The 22,500-nt window shown below is 44.9% G+C and overlaps 1 protein-coding gene across 1 annotated transcript in view; it reads right to left on the bottom strand.

The window, feature by feature from the left end:
* LOC123498942 (locomotion-related protein Hikaru genki-like) overlaps positions 1–22,500 on the bottom strand; it is a 170,306-nt gene that overhangs the window by 26,339 nt on the left and 121,467 nt on the right. The window contains exons 6-7 of the mRNA XM_045246518.1: positions 13,867–14,032; positions 5,652–5,825 (exon numbers count right to left, since the gene is read on the bottom strand). Coding sequence (XP_045102453.1) covers positions 5,652–5,825; positions 13,867–14,032 — 340 coding nt within the window. The remainder of the gene's footprint in view (positions 1–5,651; positions 5,826–13,866; positions 14,033–22,500) is intronic.

Below are 22,500 nucleotides of genomic sequence, written 5' to 3'. Positions count from 1 at the left end.
AAAAAAAAAAAAAAATAAATAAAAAACATTCAGAATTATGAGAAGTCTTGATAGATATGTAAATAGATAACACACACACACACACACACACACACACACACACACACACAGAGAGAGAGAGAGAGAGAGAGAGAGAGAGAGAGAGAGAGAGAGAGAGAGAGAGAGAGAGAGAGAGAGAGAGAGAGAGAGAGAGAGAGAGAGAGAGAGAGAGAGAGACCAAAACTAACATTCTAACGAAACCTAACCTAACTTAAACCAAAAAATGAAAGGAAAAATGACATAATAGCCATGAAAACCGGCACCACACACACACACACACACACACACACACACACACACACACACACACACACACTGACACTCATCCCCCTACTCAGTCTCATCCACCTCACCTCCCATCCATCTTTCAATTACTTAAGTTTTTTTTTTTCCAGGAAGTAAGCTCTTTAGACAGCAATACCCCAGCATCGTACCTCAAACCTGGAGCAATACCTTGAAATGCTGTGCTACGGAAATAAACAGTTTATAAAGTACTTTCTACCTTCGTGTGTGTTCAAGATTAAGTTTGTTTTTTTCTTAAGGATGAGAGGAAACGTGATCCCAGGAGAGAGAGAGAGAGAGAGAGAGAGAGAGAGAGAGAGAGAGAGAGAGAGAGAGAGAGAGAGAGAGAGAGAGAGAGAGAGAGAGAGAGAGAGAGAGAGAGAGAGAGATGTAACGTATCCTATTAATTTTAACTTCCAAACCGCGTTAAAATTGAAAAAGGAAAAAGAAAAAAAGGAAAACCACTATCATCTAGAGAGAGAGAGAGAGAGAGAGAGAGAGAGAGAGAGAGAGAGAGAGAGAGAGAGAGAGAGAGAGAGAGAGTGAAGAAAGGAACTAGAGTCTACACAGTCCGACTAGCAAACCACTCCATCTCATCTCTCTCTCTCTCTCTCTCTCTCTCTCAAGGTCACGCCAGCCAGCCAGCCAGCTTGCCCACCTACCTACCTTCCTACCTTCCAACACTCCACGCTCCTGCCTTCCTACCTGGGACACGCCTAACTTTCTCCTCGCCTCTCTGTACCTTCACGATTCACAACCAGCCAACTTCCAGCGCCCAGAGGCAACAGCAGGAGGGAAGGCGTGTGTGAGCGGGACCATTGACAGGCGGTGGAGAGGGGGAACTGGGGGAGAGAGAGAGAGAGAGAGAGAGAGAGAGAGAGAGAGAGAGAGAGAGAGAGAGAGAGAGAGAGAGAGAGAGAGAGAGAGAGAGAGATGAGGCTGACGGTGAGAACTAACTGTGGGTGAAGCGCAGCAAGTCCTGCTGAATGAGTGAAGTTGAGTGACTAGAACTGGGTGAGAAAGGGAGGATGAGAGAGAGAGAGAGAGAGAGAGAGAGAGAGAGAGAGAGAGAGAGAGAGAGAGAGAGAGAGAGAGAGAGAGAGAGAGAGAGAGAGAGAGAGAGAGAGAGAGAGAGAGAGCAGCAGTACGGAACGCGGAACGACGTCACTTCACACACATATTTCTAGTAGGACAACCATGACACCCAGTAGCCTCAGAATCCTGTCGTCAAATGTACGTGGATTCAGAACGAATGTCGGCGAGTTGACCCACGCAGCTCTCAAGAACAAGGCCGGTGGCCGTCGAGACTTTCCTGAATGACAGCTGCGTCACAACATGCGACAGGATACCTGGCTATACTCACTGGGTGCGGAGGGACAGAACAGCCGGGCAAGGCGGTGGTATAGCTTTGTGCCACCGTGAAGGTCTACAGCTGCAGCTATTGCCCGTCACAGTTCCTGAGGAGATGGAGATGCTATTTTTCCGCCTTCTCCTCGTTGACAGGACTGCTGTGCTGCTCTGCCTTCTGTACCGCCCCAATGGCAACAAGGCGCCCCACTCTCCTTCCTCACGGACCAACTGGACACAATCATGGCCACCCACAGCTGTCAGAATACCATTATTGTGGGGGATTTAAACCAGCACCTGGTGAACCGAGCCTACACAGAGCTCATAACGGTCCACGGGCTCACCAACCACGTGACTTCTCCACGCACGCGCGTGGTGCCTCCTCGACCTGTCCTGACCGATCTGCCGGCAGACTCTGTGCAGTGCTACCAACTTGACAAGGTTGGTAGCTCTGACCACAATGCGGTCCTCTGTGAAGTTGGTCTTAACCCAGCAAGTGAGGAAGGAAGCCAGCGCACCATCTGGCTATGGGAGAAGGCTAACTGGCGGGGCTCAGGGCAGAGTTAGCCTCCACCAACTGGGAATCCACGTTCACAGATGACATGAACCACAACGTGGCAACCCTCACCTCCCTTATCATATCAGCACAAGCCAGGCACGTCCCTCACAGGGCATATAGAGTCGATCCACGAGACCAGCCGTGGTTCGGCTACAGGTGCCGGCAAGCTGCTGATGCCAAGTACAAGGCCTGGACTCGTCTGAAGCGTCGTCCCTCCAGGCGCCACAAGGCCCAGCACCGCGCTGCTTGCAAAAACATGGCGAGAGTGGCTACATGGGCGAGGCAGAGGTGGGAGTTAAGTCTACGGAGGAAGCTTGCCAGTAACCAAACTGATCCCAAGCAATGGTGGTCCCTTGTGAAGCAGCGGCAGGGCACAGTCACACAGGAGAGGATCCCGCCCTAAAACAGCCTCTGGCAACTTGGCAGTTGCCAACCAAGACAAGGCTGAACTCCTGGCAGCACACTTCAGCGGGAGAATGACGACTGAGGAGCCTGACAGTCAGCCTCCACAACTAACCCGCCTGTGTGACGTAACCCTGGACCACCTACAGCTCAGCGAAGCCGCCGTGACAAAGCTTCTGCGCAGCACCGACACCAGGAAGGCGCCCGGCCCTGACGACGTCTCGCCCTTCCTGCTGAAGCACTGTGCGGAGGAGCTAACAAAGCCCCTCACACACATCTTCCGCCAGTGCCTACAAACCAGCACCTGGCCAGCTGCATGGAAGGAGGCTCGGGTCACTCCTGTACACAAAAAAAAGGATAAAGGTGACCCAGCAAACTACCGCCCCATCTCTCTCCTGTCAGCTGTCAGCAAGATCTTGGAGAGAATAATAGCTGAGCAGCTGACCTGTCACCTAGAGGAGCGTCACCTCATCTCTCCACGCCAATATGGATTTAGAAAGAGACGTTCCGCCTCCGACATGCTTCTCCTCCTCACACAAGCCTGGCATGACGCCCTCGACGCCGGCCGCCCCACCCTCGTCATTGCCCTTGACATTGCTGGGGCTTTTGACAGAGTTTGGCACAAAGGACTCCTGGCCAAGCTCGAACAGTTCAGCATCACAGGACAACTGCTAGAGCTGTTCTCCAGCTACCTACAAGGCCGGAGTCTGAGAGTAGTGTTGGGCGGGTGCACGTCAACCACACACTCAGTGGAGGCCTCTGTTCTTGTGGAACGTATATTTCAACGACCTACTTCAGAGCCTCTCGCCTGTGTCGGCATACGCGGACGATGCCACTCTCTCGCACAGCTTCGGTAGAGAGGAGGCAGTGAACGTGACTGATGTCACCAACCGCCACCTTGGTAACATCATGGCCTGGGGTAAACAGTGGCAAGTCAAGTTTGCTGCCGAAAAAACCCAGGCCGTGGTCATCTCACGTTCACGGGAGGACGTCAGGCTGTTTGAAGGCCAGCTGAAGTTTGGAGAAGACACCCTTGCCATTAAGGACTCCATCAACATCCTGGGGATGGAGGTAGACTCCAAACTCAGCTTCGACCGCCACCTGGAGAGCGTGGCACGCAAGGCATCCCTGAGGGTGACACTCCTACGTCGAGTGAGGCACCTACTCGATGCCAAGGGGCTCATGACGCTGTACAAAGCGCAGATGAGGCCCATCATGGAGTACAGCCCCCTCAGCTGGATGTGCAGTGCTCAGTCCCACCTCTCCCTGCTGGACAAGGTGCAGCGGCGAGCCGAGCGCCTCCTTCGCGATGCCGGTGGCCTGGGACAGCAGCTCCAAGCTGAGCTACAGCGACAGCGGCATCAGGGACAGCAGTTGCAGCAGAGACAGCATCCGGACCCTCACCAAGAAGCCCCTATCAACGTGCTGGATAGCTTGGAGCACCGAAGGCGTGTTGGGGCCCTTACTGTGCTGCACAAAGTCCAGGTGCAGCAAATACCTAACCTCACGGCTCTACGGATACCCTGGAAGAGGAGTGAACGTACTACGAGAGCGGTAGTGTCCGACACCCTCCTCGAGGTGCCGAGGTGCCATTCAGTGAGGTGTCAGCGCGCCTTCTCCCACGACACCGCGGTGTTGTGGAACGCCTTCACCTCAGCAGTGGACGTCTCCAGCATGTCCACCCAGCAGGTGAAGTGTGCTGCCCACGCCTGGTTACGGACACATCCGCCTGATAGTGACAGTGAAAGGTGATAAAATGGCAGTGTCCACCAGCCTGCAATCCACCTGACAGTGACAGTGACAGTGGAGGAAAATAGTATGCCTGACAGTGACAGTGAAACACAGTGACGTGGGATGTGCGTGTGCCTGACATGACAGTGCTGATCAGTGGCGAGGGAGGTGCGCAACTGACAGTGACAGTTTTATGACACCCTCGCTCACAATGCCGTCCCCGGGAGCAGCTTTAGAATGAGCGTCACATGCCAGTGCACGCTCTTAGCTCACGAACTCAGCTCCAACTGTAAACATACTTATGTGTAAAATATGTATGTTATGTGCATTAAGTTTAGAAAAAAAGAGAGAGAGAGAGAGAGAGAGAGAGAGAGAGAGAGAGAGAGAGAGAGAGAGAGAGAGAGAGAGAGAGAGAGAGAGAGAGAGAGAGAGAGAGAGAGAGAGAGAGAGAGAGAGAGAGAGAGAGAGAGAGAGAGAGAGAGACAGAAAGACAGACATATAAAGTCAGATAGAAAGAGAAGATTATAGGTAGACGCTCAACGATGCAGACACACAGAAGCACACACAAATGCAATACAAAGAGCAAAATGGACGAGAATTTATCACCACAACAACAAAAAGGTGCTGACACACAAACAAATAATTTAACACACAAAAAAAAAATAAAATAAATAAATAAATAAAAATAACGTACGCATAAGTAAAAAGATAAATAAAAGAATAAAAAAAGCCTTTGAATCAGAAATACGAGCTGAAGGAAAACAAAACAGTGACAATGTATAGTAAGTAAAAAGTAACAAGTCAGACAGTCAGTAAATAAAACGCACGCAAAAAATAATTAACAAACAGATAGATGAGTACACAGATTGAATGAATAAGTAATTTTCCTAATGGGAAGTAGTTAAACAAATCAATTAATGGAAATACACAGGTAAAGTCCTCTAACCTGTCCCCAGGCGACCACTCTCTCATTCCCTCCCACCGCCTCACACTGCCTCACACTCCCTCACACTTCCTTCCATCGCCTTACACTGCCTCAACCTCCCTCCCATCGCCTCATACTCCCTTAGACCCTCTCATACTGCTTCATACTCCCTCCCACTACCTCACACTGTCTTAAACTCCCTCCCACAATCCCACACTCCTTCATACTGCCTCACACTGCCATAAACTCCCTCCCACAGTCACCCACTCCCTCATACTCGCTCCCACTGCCATAAACTCCCTCCCACTCCCTCCCGCTGTCCCACACTCCCTCCCATTCCCTCCCCACTCCCTCCAGCTGCCTCACCTGTCGGGTACTGGCGGTAGCTCGAGGTCCAGGTCCAAGTGGGGTTGCCGTGGAGGCGCGGGAAGAGGCAATCCAGGTGCAGTATGGAGCCAGGCAAAAGTATGAGGTCTCCAGAGGCATTGACGCGCCCCTTGCCTCCCGCCAGCCACCAGTCCAGCGCGGGAGGAGCGTCCACTGCAGGGAGGGAAGGCGAGGTGTGAGAAATATTGGCAGTGGTGAGAGGGTAAGAGGGGGAAGAAAAATATAGACAATGAAATAGGGAAATGAAAGGAAAATGTTGAGTTCTAGCGCCGTAGTAATCAGAAGTGAGGTCAGTACTGCGCTACCTGCAACAGCGAGGTCATGTAATGGAGAGAATAAAAGTAGGAAAATGAAGGGAAAATATCGCTAATCCAGACCTTGAGGTGAAGACAACACTAGATCACGTGACGGAAACCAGCGCCATCTGCCTTACCAAAATCAAACTCCCAACCTTGCCAGAGAGAGAGAGAGAGAGAGAGAGAGAGAGAGAGAGAGAGAGAGAGAGAGAGAGCCAACCAGGGATGCTTCTGTGGAATGGATGGTGGTGAGGGGAGTGAGTAAACCTAAGTGACAGCCGGAGGAAGGAACCAGCAGGCGGTGCACGGAGGAGAGGAGGTGAGAGGAAACGAGGCAGAGAGGTGTAAAGAGGAGGAGGAGGAGGAGGAGGAGGAGGAGGAGGAGGAGGAGGAGGAGGAGGAGGAGGAGGAGGAGAAGGAGGAGGAGGAGGAGGAGGAGAATTGAGAGAGTCGTAACGAAGGAAAATCAAGAGGAAGAAACACAAACATTATCTGAAAATTACGTAAGTAGGACGCAGATCAAGATAAGAAGAGAAAAATAGAGAAAAGAAGACGAGGAGGAGGAGGAGGAGGAGGAGGAGGAGGAGGAGGAGGAGGAGGAGGAACAAGAACAACAAACGTAACGAAGAGAAATCGAGACAAAGAAACATAAACATGATCTGAAAATAAGATAAAACGTGGAGGAACAAAAAAAGGAAAACAGAAAAAGAGGAAGAGAGAGTAAGAGAGAACAAGAGGAGGAGGAGGAGGAGGAGGAGGAGAAGGAATTAATGGAACAGGAATAAGGCGAATAGGAAAGCAAAGGAGGACAGGGAAGAATAGGGGAAGGAAAGAGGGAGCTTACAAATGAGGGATAAAGGAAATGTGTAGAAGGAAAACGAGAGGAGAGAAAGAATGAAAGAGAGAGGAAGAAGGAAGAAAGAAAGGAAGAAAGGAAGGAAGGAAGGAAGGAAGGAAGGAAGGAAAGAAAGAAAGAAAGAAAGAAAGAAAGAAAGAAAGAAAGAAAGAAAGAAAGGAAGGAAGGAAGGAAGGAGATGAGATGTAAGGAATGAAGGAAAACAGGAAGCAGATTGGAAGAAAAGGAACGTGAAGTAAAAGGAAGGATTAGGAGGTTTTAGAGAAAGAGAGATAAAGAGAGAGAGAGAGAAAGACAAGAGAAAAAAAAAAAACAGATGAGGGAACGAAGAATAGATGACGAGGAAGAGAAAGGAACAGAGAGAAAAAAGAAAATGAAAGTATAATGAAGAATACAAATAAAAAAAATAATAAAAACTAAAAAAAATACGAAAAAAAATGCTGATGAGAGAGAGAGAGAGAGAGAGAGAGAGAGAGAGAGAGAGAGAGAGAGAGAGAGAGAGAGAAACAATAAAAGAAGCTCCAGGGATAAGCAGACGCTGGAGAGATAAACAAGTCACTGAATTAAGTAACAATGCCACGCTTCTCAGTATTCAGCCTCCCCAGAGCGGCACTTCCATTCATTCTGTCGCCGAACTAAGGTGTCAGGGCGGGGAGAGAGAGGGAGTGGAGAGAGAGGGAGAGAGGGAGTGGGAGAGCTGAGGAATCGCATTACTCTGAGCTCCTCTTGAAAGAAAATTATATATGAAAAAGATATAAGCGGTAGCGTGAATATGAGAGAGAGAGAGAGAGAGAGAGAGAGAGAGAGAGAGAGAGAGAGAGAGAGAGAGAGAGAGAGAGAGAGAGAGAGAGAGAGGAGAGAGAGAGAGAGAGAGAGAGAGAGAGAGAGAGAGAGAGAGAGAGAGAGAGAGAGAGAGAGAGAGAGAGAGGAGAGAGAGAGGAGAGAGAGAGGAGAGAGAGGAGAGAGAGAGAGAGAGAGAGAGAGAGAGAGAGAGAGAGAGAGAGAGAGAGAGAGAGAGAGAGAGAGAGAGAGAGAGAGAGAGAGAGAGAGAGAGAGAGAGAGAGAGAGAGAGAGAGAGAGAGAGAGAGAGAGAGAGAGAGAGAGAGAGAGAAAACATGATAACAAAATAAAAAGGAAAAAAAAACAACACTAAAATAAAACTGACAAGACAAGAAATATTAAAGAGAAACACGCCAGGTGGACTGAGGGAGAGAGGGAACAGTACACCACCACCACCACCACCACCACCACCACCACCACCACCACCACCACCACAACAAACCTCAAATCTTCACTCAGGTAAGAAAAAGTTAAATATTTACCTGCAACTCTGAGTCACCGGGAGAAATGAGGTTAATTCACTGCTCGTTTTTCTTCCTGTGTTTAATCCCTTGCCCATCCTCCTCCTCCTCCTCCTCCTCCTCCTCCTCCTCCTCCTCCTCCTCCTCCTCCTCCTCCTCCTCCTCCTCCTCTTTCCCTCTTCCTTCTTCCTCCTCCTCCTTCAGGTGATATTCATGAACCCCGAGTTTACGCCACTTAAACGCCAGGAAATTTCAACATGTTTTTTCCCGACCCTCCTTATTTTTCAGATGGAAGGAAGAGGAGGAGGAGGAGGAGGAGGAGGAGGAGGAGGAGGAGGAGGAGGAGGAGGAGGAGGAGGAGGAGGAGGAGGAGGAGGAGGAGGGGAGTGAAGGAAGGCAGTAAAATTCACGGGATCAACACAGTATTCTGGACCACTAATCCCCTTAGGCTTAATCCGCCACCCTCCTCCTTCGCCTTCGTCAAGCTAACACTGCATCTCTCTCTCTCTCTCTCTCTCTCTCTCTCTCTCTCTCTCTCTCTCTCGGGGTTCATTATGAGAGGCTTTCCAAATTCGTATTCATTATCTGCCCTCGTCTCGCTTCACCTCTCCTCGTCTCGTCTCGTCGTGTGTCAGTTCGTCCCCCCCGTCCCCCCCGCCACGTCAGTACGAGTACCCAGAGTGATACACGTACAGGCCTTGTTTGCTTTTAATTTAGTTGTGTTAGGTTTGGTTTGTTTATTATATTCTTTTTTTTTTGGGGGGGATGGGATGTGTTTGTGTGTGTGTGTGTGTGTGTGTGTGTGTGTGTGTGTGTGTGTGTGTGTGTGTGTGTGTGTGTGTGTGTGTGTGTGTGTGTCTCTCTCTCTCTCTCTCTCTCGTGGTCTAAAGTAATGATGCCAAGTCTCTGAAAGTTGTTTTTATTGTTGTTGATACTGTTGTTACTACTCCTAATTCAACTAACTACTACTACTACTACTACTACTACTACTACTACTACTACTACTGACAATCTGGGTTGCCTCCTTTCACGGCGCATCTCGTGTTCACTGGGCGGAGAATAGGTCGTGGGATTTAAGTCGAGGAATTGTGTCTTCGCGGCCAGGCAGGAGGAAAGACCTAACCATCCAACTGTGTGTGTGTGTGTGTGTGTGTGTGTGTGTGTGTGTGTGTGTGTGTGTAATTCACCTCGGTCGTCTGCTGGTCACCCAGCCAGTTTTCCCCATCACGGAGCGAGCTCAGAGCTTATAGACCGATCTTCGGATAGGACTGAGACCACAACACACTCCACACAACGGGAAAGCGAGGCCACAAACCCTCGAGTTACATCCCGTACCTATTTACTGCTAGGTGAACATGGGCCACACATTAAGAGGCTTGCCCATTTGTCTCGCCGCGCCGGGACTCGAACCCGGGCCTCTCGATTGTGACTCGAGCGTGCTAACCACTACACTACGCGGTGTGTGTATTTAAGATACTTTAGACAACCTTATGAAGTCGTGTTGACTTGAGCCAGTTTTCGCAAATATCAGTTGAGAAAGAATGAAAAATATCGAATGATTAATCTATTAATATTTCTTTTAAAATGAGGTTTCAAGACATTTGTCTCTGTCTTCTGGCTAATTCCCTAAGCACCACATCATATCCACAATCCCAATACCAATACTCTCTAATCACCTTCACGTCACCATCTTTTCATTATCATCACTACAAGAACATCACCTCCACAATTTCACCACCAATACAGTCATCATTGTTATTACACCATCACCATTTTCTTTTTAATGCATAAGGAAAAGATGTCCAATGGCAATAAAAATATAAAAAGGTCCACTTGATTGCCAGTTCCCTTAACCTCTTCAATACCATGACGCGTTTCCATATTCATTCTAGTTACTTAATGGTGATTTTTTACATCTTTAGAAACTTATGTGGGTGATTAAAATAGTGAAGACTGTGGCCATTAATCTTCTGATCCCCAGAGACGCTTCGTAATGACAATAAAATGGTCTAATAGTACACAAATCTTAAGGTGAAAATGTGTCCCAGTAAGGAAAGGGTTAAAGATAATTAAAGTTAGCCAAAAGTCTGGGACAAATATCTCGAAATCTCCCTCTTAAAAGAACAAGGAGTCTTTGCTGCTGAGGAGACGAACACCAACAAGGCACCAGTGTTCCCTCCGCCTTGCACACGAGCTTCTTGGTGATAATCATTAGCCATCGTTAGACGCTTAGAAGCATCAAGAGAATGCTTCCCCAATTACCTATTGTTAGTGGTTCAGAATCCGCCGCCAAGGACAACAGATGGTAAGGTGTTGATGAGACCAGTGTTAGGGTAAAGGTGGGAAGCTTGCTGGGCAAACAAAGTCAACAAAGAGGCTGTGGATGCTCAGAGGAGGAGTCGCATGAGAGGAGGCACGTGTTGAGTCTTATGAAGATTACGACCATGAAATATGTTTACCTGTGTCAAGAATTTCTTTATTTTTTTTATGCAAGAGAGAAGCTTGCCAAGGGCAACAAAATATGAAAAAAAAACGTCCACTTAAACTGCAAGTTCCCTAAAAGATGAGGAGGGAATTAGCCAGAAGTCAGAGACAAATGTCTTGAAACCTCATTTTAAAAGAAATATTAATAGATTAATCATTCGATATTTTTCATTCTTTCTCAACTGATATTTGCGAAAACTGGCAAGTCAACACGACTTCATAAGGTTGTCGAAAGTATCTTAAATATATAAATTTGGGACAGTGGCAAGAAGTTCAAGAGTGCATCAATCAGCTGTGCCGGAGGGAAGGGGAGGAGGAAAGGCCGTGGCGTCTACATTCTTTTAGCCTGTACTGGTTATCGTTCAAAAACTTCCCAATAGGAGGCAGCGTTACACTGAACAGCTCCTCCACCGCAGACCACAGTAGTCGCCACATTAATTCACAGACTTATCGACAGAGAGCAGTGTTCCCAGACTAACTCCACCTCTCACTTGTAAATGGCGGACACACTTCTCTCATATCTAACTGTTACAGAGAGAGTGTGTTGTCTTCATTCAACTAACAAACAGAACAATCGCCTCCAAATCTGGGAAGCAGGACAGATCTACACTAACACACACACACACACACACACACACACACACACACACACACACACACTACAAAGTCATGCCCTGTCCCACTCACCAGCTTCACCGTAAAAGACAGATAGACAGATGCCATATGTACTCATAAAACTGACGTCCCCACCCAAAAAATTCCTTCCCCTTCGCTCACGTCGCCTTCGGGAACAATAAAGCCACAATATTTGACTTCCTCTCTCCCAATAGATATATACTTTTAATTAATCTGTCAGGAGTGGCGGCCAAGGTTAAATTCCCTCTCCACTGACTGTGCCTCCGGCGGGGATTGTGAAAGGCGAGGAATTGGAAAAAAAAAGAAAGAAAAACGGAGAAATGAGAAAATAGAAAGAAAATGGATATATGAAACACTGTGATAAAAAGTAATGAAAAATTTAAAGGTGGATTCTGCGTTTACTTGTTTAATATACGAGAGAGAGAGAGAGAGAGAGAGAGAGAGAGAGAGAGAGAGAGAGAGAGAGAGAGAGAGAGAGAGAGAGAGAGAGAGAGAGAGAGAGAGAGAGAGAGAATATGAGACACGGCTTTTTTTCTGGTTTGGTGGAATCCCCTTCATATTTTCCTTCTCAGTAATGGAAGAAGTTAGTAATGGATTGATAGTTAATTTTGGAAGATGGATTGAAGTTGCCACGCCGAGGTGAGGAAATATGGAGGGAAGGAAGGAAGAAGAGAGAGGGAGGGAGGGAAGAGGAGGGAGGTGTGGATGTCATCAGGGGTGAAAGTGAAGAGTTTAAGAAGGGAAAAAATGAGGAAAGAGGGAAGGAGAGAGGAAGATGGAGAAGCAGAGACAGAGACAGAGACAGAGAGAGAGAGAGAGAGAGAGAGAGAGAGAGAGAGAGAGAGAGAGAGAGAGAGAGAGAGAGAGAGAGAGAGAAAAGTTTGAAATGTGCGATAGAGAAAGGGGAGAGAAAATCGGTGAAGGAGAGGGAGGATGTGGAACAGAAAGAACAGAAGGGGAGAGAGAGAAAGAATAAAATAAAGGAAGGACGGAACTTGATAACATGATAGAAGGCAGGAAGAAGAAGAAGAAGAAGAAGAAGAAGAAGAAGAAGAAGAAGAAGAAGAAGAAGAAGAAGAAGAACAAGAACAAGAACAAGAACAAGAAGAAGAAGAAGAAGAACAAGAACAAGAAGAACAAGAATATAGTGAAATACGAAACAGGAAAAAAGACAAGAGAGAAAGAGAGAGAAACAATAAAAAAAAACTCCTTCATCACAATAACAAATAAAGTGAAAGTATAAAAAAAGGAAATAAAGGAAATATAAAGCAAATCATTCCAAAAAGACGACTAATAAAGAGGGAAATGTGAGTCAGGATACGAGGAAAATGGACAAAATGGATTAGGAAAAAAAGAAAAAGAAAAAAAAAGAAGAAGGTGGATTTAAGAGGGAACCCAAATGAATAGCAGACCACGAGAGAGAGAGAGAGAGAGAGAGAGAGAGAGAGAGAGAGAGAGAGAGAGAGAGAGAGAGAGAGAGAGAGAGAGAGAGAGAGAGAGAGAGAGAGAGAGAGAGAGAGAGAGAGAGAGAGAGAGAGAGAGAGAGAGAGAGAGAGAGAGAGAGAGAGAGAGAGAGAGAGAGAGAGAAAAGATACAACAGAGGACAAAATGAGATACAAAGTTACATATTACACACACAAACTGAAGGAGGAACACGGACAGCACCACCACCACCACCACCACCACCACCATCACCACCACCACCACCACCACCACCATCACCACCATCACCACCACCACCACCACCAGGAACGTCATGCTCGTGTTAATATGAGAAAATAAACACCACGAGATAGATATTTACTCTTCCCTATTACACCAAAATGTTTGATGAAAATTATGATTAAATTTTAGAGAAGCAATATGAGAAAATGAGGAAATGATGAGAGAGAGAGAGAGAGAGAGAGAGAGAGAGAGAGAGAGAGAGAGAGAGAGAGAGAGAGAGAGAGAGAGAGAGAGAGAGAGAGAGAGAGAGAGAGAGAGAGAGAGAGAGAGAGAAAAGAAAGATGAATTAATAAAAATGGAGCACATAAAAAATATAGCGAAGAAGGAAGAGTAAAGTAAGAAGAAAGGAAGAGAAGGAAGAGAAAAGGAAGAGGAAAAGAGAGAAGCGAAAGAAAAGGAGAGGAAAGGAGCGGGAATAAGGAAAAATTGAAGAGAAAAAAGAAGAAAAAGAAAGATTAACAGGGAAGAAGATAACGATGGAAAGGAATAGGAGAAAAATGAATGAATGGCGCAAAGGAAACGAGAGGAAGAAAGGAAGAAAGAAAGAAAGAAAGGAAGGAAGGAAGGAAGGAGGGAAGGAAGGAAGGAAGGGAAATAAAGGAAGAAGAAGAAAGCACGAAGAGAGAGCAAATACAAACACTGACAACCTTGTATTCGGAAGAACTAAAGAAGGGAAGAACGGTGGCTAATGGAAAGGAAAGGAAGGAGAGGAGAAAACGAGAGAAGGAAGGAGATGGAGGAAGAAGATAACACGAAGAGAAGCCAAACACTGACTGCCCTGTATTTGGAAGAGGCTGAGGAAGGGAAGAACCGTGCATGCTTACTGGACTGTGGCAGAGAAGAGGGCAACTGTGCAACTGGGGGACTAGGAAACTGGGTAACCTCTCTTAACTTACCAGAGTAGTTGGAGTAGTAGTTAGTTCGGATGCAGACGGGGAACCTGCCTGACCACTTCGCGTTGGTACAGGTGAGTGTCGAGTCCCCCAGCAGCTTAAACTTCCCCGGCCTGTCACAGCGAGCAGACAACTCCGATCCGTGGGGAAACTCCAACTCCGGGGAGGGCTAGACACAGAGGGAGAGAGACAGGGAGGAATGAGAGGTCAAGGTCGGTATTATATTAGTGTTATATTAGTGAAATGGGATGAAGTGGTGGTGGTGGTGGTGGTGGTGGTTCTCGGGTGTATTTTGGTTAGGTCAGTTGAAATGGGTTGGAATTGTTGTTGATTTTTTTGAAGGGTGTGTTTTGATTGATCTCTCTGTTACGGAAATGGGTTGAAATGGTCACGCTTCTCCTTCTTCCTCATCTTTTTTTTATTTATTTATTTTTTTTTTTTTTGTAGAAGGCCTGCCAAGGGCAACACAATGTAAAAAAAAAAAAAAAAAAACTTGGCGCTAGTCCTCTAAGACATAAGAAGACTTAGCCAAAATTAGGGAGCAATTGAATTTACATGTTTATTATTTTTTAGCATATTCAAGACGGAAGGAGGTAAAGGGTGGTGAAGCAGGAGGGAGAATTAAAAAAAGTAAAAAAGGAAGAACAAATGAACGGATAATCTCAGTGAAGTGGATTGAAATGGCAATGTCTTTAGGGCTGAAAATTTGTATGTCCAATTTTCTCCCCCTGTCCGAGATGAAAGGACGTACGAGACAGACGGAGTTAGAGACAAAATGAATAAAAAAGAAAGAATATGGTAAAATGACACTTGAACGGGACAATTAGTGAGTTCTATTGATGATATTTGAGGAAAAGCTGTCTGGGCGAAGGTGAAAGTAAAAAGATGAGAGTACGAGAGTAAAAAAAAAAAAAAAAAAGGAAAGGAGGAAGTCAAGGTTTACTGAATTGAACTATGATAACGTGCCTTTTGAAATGATAAGAATGAATGTGCTGTATTGATGTTACTCGACGGAAGGTAGAAGAGAAAGGGTGAGAGAGGAGAGGAAAAAAAAAAAGAAGGAAAGAAAGCACAAGTCAAGGTTTACTGATAATACTATTCTATGATAACGTGCCTCTTGAAATGATAAGAATGAATGTGTTGTATTGATGTTACTCGAGGGAAGGTGGAAGAGAAAGGGAAATGTGAGGAAGGAGAGGAAGGAGAGACAGGTCAAGTTTAATGTTGTCCCGTTCTGATTAAGAGCTAATACGATGAAATGAGCAAGTCTTGGCCCTCGCTGGAAGACTGAAGGATGCTGAGGGGGCAGACTGACACGGCATAAGATGAAATGAAGCAGGAAGGAAAGCGACTCTGCACGATAACGAGAGATATAACTCAAAATGAAGGGAAGTGAAGCTCTTTTGATAAGGAATGGTGTAGGTAAAAATGAGCAAGGGAAAGAGACGCCTAGGGTAACGAATGGTCCTATTTAAAAAGAGGAAGGAAGGAAGGAAGGAAGGAAGGTGATGCTCTACGATAATGATCCTTCAGTTAACCGGGGCATGATAGAGTCTTCCTCCCCTGGCCGAGCAGCGAGGCGAAGGTGTTTGAGAGAAAAGTTGAGGTGAAATTTACGTCCATGCTCAAATAGACTAGGACATGAAGCGCATCAGTTCAACTCCTCCGAGCCAGCATCAGGGAACCCAGGCCACCAAGGCCACCACGCACACGCACACACACACACACACACACACACACACACACACACACTCTCTCTCTCTCGTTTACATAATTGATCTCCTTCACTAAATAATTCACTTCAAAATAAATAAACCAATAGAGTATGACAAAAATATATATCCAAGAAAAGTATACTAAAAAATGTAGTTATTTGCTTACACTGCAGTAACGAAGGTAAGAAATAAAGTAACTAAAGGAACTGGTTGTCACTCAAAAAAAAAAAAAAAATAAATAAATAAAAGAAACTGGTAATTCTTTCACTGCTACTTGGCACACCTTTCCTAACTTACTAACCACTCTGCTGCACCTTTTCTCCTTCCCAGCGAGAAATTACAAAGACTATATCAATTTTTTGCATGCCTTTCTTTCTTCCTCGACAAGATTTCCGCTAAAATAGAGAAAAACGAGAGGCAGGAGGCACAAATAAACCATTCACACACACACACACACACACACACACACACACACACACCAAAGACTCAAACACAACTCCTCGCCTCTCCTCGAAGTGCAAAGTAGGAGTAGCAAAAGAAATCTCAAGGATGCTACACAATCCGAGGGAAGAGAGAGAGAGGGAGAGATGGAGAGGGAGTTTCCTGAGCGACACGGCCCGGCTGGTCTCCTCATCGCGTCCCACTCGGCAGAACCAGGAGCCGAATAGGGTTTTGTGAAGTTGGGACGAGCGTGCAGCAGCGATGGCCCGTGTAATGGTCTTCTCAGGGGCGTGTCTGGAGAAGCTGGTTGGGTTTGTGGCCGAGAGAGCGAGGGACTGTGTGTGTGTGTGTGTGTGTGTGTGTGTGTGTGTGTGTTCAAGGGCAGGAGCAGGAAGGGGAATAATGTTCGAAGTTGTAGCGGTGGGGGAATAAAAGAGAGGATAAAGATAAGGGGAAGGAGGAAGATAGTAAGGGAGAGGCGATAATCCCAGTGGACGTGATAGGGATGCAAGGAGGGGGAGAGGAAGGGGGAGGGGGAGAGGAAAAGAAGGGAAGGGAAGGGAATAACACGCGTCCTAATGGCATGAATAAGGAAAGGTGGAGAGAAGGAGGAGGCGAGGAGTGAAGGCATGAACTGTAAAGAAGAGGAGGAAAAGGAGGAAAGAAGGAGAGAAAGGGAAGGGAATGACTTCAGTGGAAAGGAAAAAAAAAACAGGAAAACAAGAAATGAGGAAAGGGAAAAAAGGAAAATAAATGATATACAAAAAATATAAATTAAGAAAATAACAACAGTGGAAAAGGAAGAAGATAGGAAAGAAGGAAGGAATGGAAAAAAGAAGAAAAAAAAAGAAGGAAAGAGAAAACGGAAGCGACGCAGAGAGCAAGAGCCGTGCCTCAGTCAAAAGCTGCTGGGAAAAAAGTGAGGGAAAAAATCACCACGCTATTCTGTGGCGTGGCAGGAATGAAAGAGAGATGAGGTGTGGTAGTGTAGACTGTCAGTGAGAGTGAGGCCGAGAGTAAGAGTCTGGTCGGCGGAATGGAGAAGCAGTAAAGGTGTTCACAGAATTTTTCCTCGATAACGGACGTGAGAGTTGTGTGGTGAGGTGCGGTGAGGCGAGATGGCGCGTTATGTCAAAAGTAAAGACATATATCATTACTGTCGTAAAGTGAAATTATGAATGACTTTTTATATGAGATAGGGTCGAGAGGAACGAAATTTATATAAAGGAAAGTTACACTGAATTGCTCCTCCCCCCCTCCCCCCCCAAAAAAAAAATAAATAAATAAACCGCGTAGTGTAAAAAGTAGACATATCTCATTGCTGGCGTAAAGTAAAATCAATGATTTTTTTTTTTTATATATATAAGATGAGATCAAGAGGAAAAAAAATTATATGAAGAAAAGTTACACTGAATTGCCTAAAAACAGTGCGCGTAGTGTCACAAGTAAAGACATATGTCATTGCTGTCGTAAAGTAAAATTATTAATGACTTTTTTTTATATAAGATGGGACCAAGAGAAACGAATTTATATAAAGAAAAGTTCTATTGAAGTGCCTCAAACAGCTCGGAATAAGGGTTACTAACAAAAATGGCTAAACATTACATTAATTAAAGCACTACATAATATATATAAGTGTTCACAGTGAAAGATAAGTGTAATAGTAACATGTAAAAGATCCAGTAATTAACCCCTTCAGTACCATGACGCATTTCTATATTCATTCTGGTTACTATTTGGGGATTTCATATAGCTTCAGAAACTTGTGTTGGTATTAAAATAGTGAAGACTTTGGCCTTTACCCTCTTCAATACTGGGACACATTTTACCTTGAGATTTATGTGCGATTAGACCATTCTATTTACATTAGGAAGGGTCTATGGATGTCAGAAGATTAATGGTCACAATCTCCACTATTCAAATTCCACATAATAAATTTCTGAAGCTGTATAAAATCACTAAATAATAAGCAGAATGAATATGGAAACGCGTCATGGTACTAAACGGGTTAATCTTCTGACCTCCATAGATCCTTCCTAATGTGAATAAAATCGTTTAATAAAACTCATGGTAAAATGTTTCCCAGTACTGAAGAGGTTCATAAGATAACCCTAAAACAACCTAAACCTGACTTATCCTTACCTCCAACAAACAAAAATCTACCAAAACTAACTTAACTTCTTTTTTTTTTCGACTCACCAAATTAACATCCATTCTGAACTGAATCCCACATCAAATAATCGATTCAGCAATTAATGAGACACTTTGACCCTAAAATCATTATTAAACAGACTTATCCTAACTTCTAAACGAACATAAAGCCACCAAATCTGACTTAACCTTCTGACAACTCACCAAATTAACATACAATTCGACTTAAACGATTCTGTACCTCACATCACCTCCTAATGTTCAAAGAAAACTTGCATCTCAACCCTCATACACCCAGTGACTCTTGACGTGACTATGGAGAAGAAGCAAGAAGTAAACAAACGAACGAGAAATACGGTCAGAAAGGAAGATAAAGAGGAAAAAAATAGGAAACAGCAAAAAATTAACAGGTGGATAGATGAAATAAACACAAAAGCATCCAGAAGAAAGAATGACTGGAGGATAAACTCGAGATACAAAGTCGTAGAACCAGGACACGTCTCTCTTCCACTCAACCTTCCACCTCTTCTGGTCAAATGAAGGGCGAATGACTTAGAGGAAAGGAACCAAGAAAAACAAATCACACCTTTCGGATATGCGCGCACCGTCCCCCCCTCTCTCTCTCTCTCTCTCCGATCAGAAAGGCACCCCGGCATGCACTCAGCCAGCCACCAGCGTACAAATGAGGCCGTGTTACCACATCGCCCCTCGACACGCAGCCACGCAAGGAAAGCCACGACTAATGAGTAACACTTGAACGTGACCGGAACTGTAGCTACTCGAACACGATCCCTTACCACACACACACACACACACACACACACACACACACACACACACACACACACACACACACACACACACACACACACACACACACACACACACACACAGATATTATTTTGTTGTTGTTCTCGTTTTTCTGCTTCTTTTCCTTCGTCATAGTTTTTTTCTTCTTTTTCATTTTCTTTTTCCTCTTTTTTTCTGCCTGAATTTCCTCCTCCTCCTCTACATCCTCTTCCTCTTTTTTTTTTTCCTCCTCCTCCTCCTCCTCCTCCTCCTCCTCTTCCTCCTCCTCCTCCACCTTTCCCTACTCTTTCCTCTCTTCTTCATTTTCTTTCCGCTCTTCTTCCCCATCTTCCACTACATCTTCTCCTCCACTCTTGGCCTCCATCCTTCACCTCCACTGCATCACTGCCTCCCATCAGTCTAATTCCTGCCGCCCCACCAACTGATGTGCGACGCCTCAGGCCTTATGTAGTGCCGGTCTAACGCCTTGCGCCTCTCCGGTGTTCGATGATCATGAATCGCCACTGTCTTATTCACGGGACTCGATCACTGTCTGTCTATTATTCTATTCTGACCGTTGTTTTAATATATTTTGTCTTTTTAAACTTTTTGTCGAGTGTTTGATGGTGTTTTCATGATTGGAAGTTCACATATTGCGCTCTCTTCTTTTTAGTGGTTATGATTTCTATGCAGTACAAAAACTCTTCGGAAAGTGTTCATTATACTACACCAACTGTCGTTTTGTTGCATTTTTGTCTTTTTTATCTATTGTCTAATGTTTGATAGTAGTATAACTGTTAAAAGTTCAAATATAGCGGTTTGTTTTTGTTAGCCGCTATGATTTCACTGCAGCACAAACACAAACAAGGCATTTCCATTCTTCCTCTCATCCCTATTCTGTCCAACTCTCTAAAGCAAGAGTTAACCAGTGCTCTCAGTCATTCATCCCTTTCACTAGTAGACTCTGGAACTCCCTCCCTGCATCTGTATTTCCGACTCCCTACGTCTTCTTTTAAGAGGGAGGTATCGAGGCATTTGCTCCCTAATTTTGGCTGACACTTTTCCACTTTTTAGAGAGCCAACACTCAAATGGGCTTTTATTATTATTTTATTTATTTTTTTTTCCTTGACTGGCCCTCTTCCCTACGTAAAAAGAAGAAGAAAAAAAAACTATTCGGAAACGGTCTAACATAATATACTAGTCGTCGTTTTGTTGTATTTTTTGTCTTTTTATCTCTTGTCTAATGTTTGATAGTGGTATAACTATTATCAGTTCAAATATAGCGGGATTTCTTTTTATCAACTGCTATGATTTCACTGCAAAAAAAAAATAAATAAATAAATAAATAAAAAAAAAAATAATAATAAAAAAAAAAAAAAAACTTCGGAAACCACTTTCTACTTCTTGCGACATGTCATCATCATTGTCAGCTGCTATGATTTCACTGCAGCAGAAAAAGAAAAAGACTTCAGAAACCGTCTTGCTATCTTGACTCTACCTCTACATTCCCATAACTCCCATCAACACACCTTACCGCCTTCCATGGTCCACCATCTGCTTTTCTATCTACCCTTCTCTTCCTTCATTACAATTGCTGATGTACAACACTCGCTTTTGAGATCCAGTCAGTAAGTGTTATTGTTTCCCTTGTCTCGTGTGTGTCTAGAATCAAATCACATCTGTCTGGCATTCAGTGTTTGACAGGCATGTGATGTTCCTCCACCGCGGCGTCCTGTTTCATTCACTGCTGGTTACTGTGTAGTCACCGAGCTGTCATCAAAGAACCTCAGCGTCTGTTTTTTTTATGTAAGAGGGAAAAACTGACCAAAGGCAACAGAAAGGGTTATAAAAAGGTCCACTTAGTTGCCAGTTCCCATGCAGGTTCGAGAGCTAGACCCCACCCAAAAAAAAAAAAAAAAGTGAGATAAATGCCTTTTGTCATCCCTTTTAGTGTTTTTGTAATGACCATCGTGTTTGAAGCGACTCGTCAGGATTGCCTTTCTTCACTCCAGTCCAGTGCCACCACCGCCACCACCGCCTCCAGTCCTCCAGCCAATCTCCAGTCCCGTGCGACGCTTGGTCCCCGAGGCTCCTTGTGGCAGAAAGACGGAATAATGGTGTTTGCGTCTGGCGAGGAATTGAGCAGATGGAGTGGGGCTGAGCATAGAGGGTACACAGCGTATGTAGAGACGACGGAGTGGATGCAGAATTAGTCCCCTCCCTTTCCATCTCTTGCCTCGCCACTTGGGACCCACCACACATATTGACGACTATTGCACCTGGATATCCGCTGCCGTCACTGATACCCCCAACACCTGTATCCGCCTCCCCAAATGTATACGTAAATATCATATCCGTATCTGAATTTCCATCCTCCCTTGTTTCCTGGTGTTTTTCGTCCTCTCCCACTCCACAAAAACCAAAGTTGTTTTACGATATTTTACAATGCTTCTCTGGGTTTTGCATTGGCTCCTCGTTACTTTGCTTTTTATATTCTGTCCAATTGTTTTGCGTTCTTCCAATTATCAATACTTTCCTACTGTTGTTCGTTATTTTTTTTCCATCATTCTTCTACGTCGTCTTTCTTTCCTGTCTTTCTCTTATATTGTTTTTCTTAGTTCTCGCTGCAATCCATCACAACACACAGCTCCTTACACCACTCACGCCTCTCAGACCAGCATTCTCCACGGACTCGGCGCCTTATCCCGACAACGTTCAACACGCTTTAGTAGAAGTTAAGGGGCTTTCATGCTTGTTTTCATGGATCTGGCGATAGTTCAGCTCTTTCACTGCGATATAAAACAGACAGCAGGATGAGAGGCAATGCGTGTAATCCTTATAAACATCTACAAGAAAGAAGGGGATAGAAAAACAAATATAAAGAATAGATTTTGCGATTTTTGTTCCATTTAAAAATTTGGAGGTGGTTGTAGAAAGAATAAAGATGTCTCACAGTAATTAGTAATGAAAGAAAGATGTACTAAAATAAGAGAGAAAAGGGTTAACAAAGAGATCTGCACTATAACACAAACACATGAATAAATAAATATACGAGAACAAACCCAGCATCATTTTAGACAAAAGAAAAAAAAAAAAAAAAAAAAAAAAACTAAATCCCCTCAAAACACAGGACAAAAGGTCAGCAAATTGTGTGTTTATGTAGAAGTGACCTTAGGGTGTGTGTGACCTTCGCTCTAAGGACACACCGCAGCTCAATACAACCCAGCCAATCACTTGCGACACTCACACTCGTCCGCTCATTCTGGTCCGTGGGGGGAAGGGATCCATTTTTGAGGGTAAGATTTCATAGTGCTCTCTCTCTCTCTCTCTCTCTCTCTCTCTCTCTCTCTCTCTCTCTCTCTGTGATCCTCCTCCTCACAGCAGTGCGCCAGATAAAGAAGGAAAGATATTTAAATTTTCCGCCTCTCATCTTCCTTTATTTCATCCACTCTTGCTCCGGGTACTATCTCTCTCTGGCTGGCTGGCTAAAAATCTCTCTCTCTCTCTCTCTCTCTGCATATAGTATTCCTTTTTTCACGG

The sequence above is a fragment of the Portunus trituberculatus genome, chromosome 48, assembly GCF_017591435.1.
Source record: "Portunus trituberculatus isolate SZX2019 chromosome 48, ASM1759143v1, whole genome shotgun sequence".
NCBI lineage: Eukaryota > Metazoa > Arthropoda > Malacostraca > Decapoda > Portunidae > Portunus > Portunus trituberculatus.
This window is presented reverse-complemented; position numbering and strand designations above follow the sequence as displayed.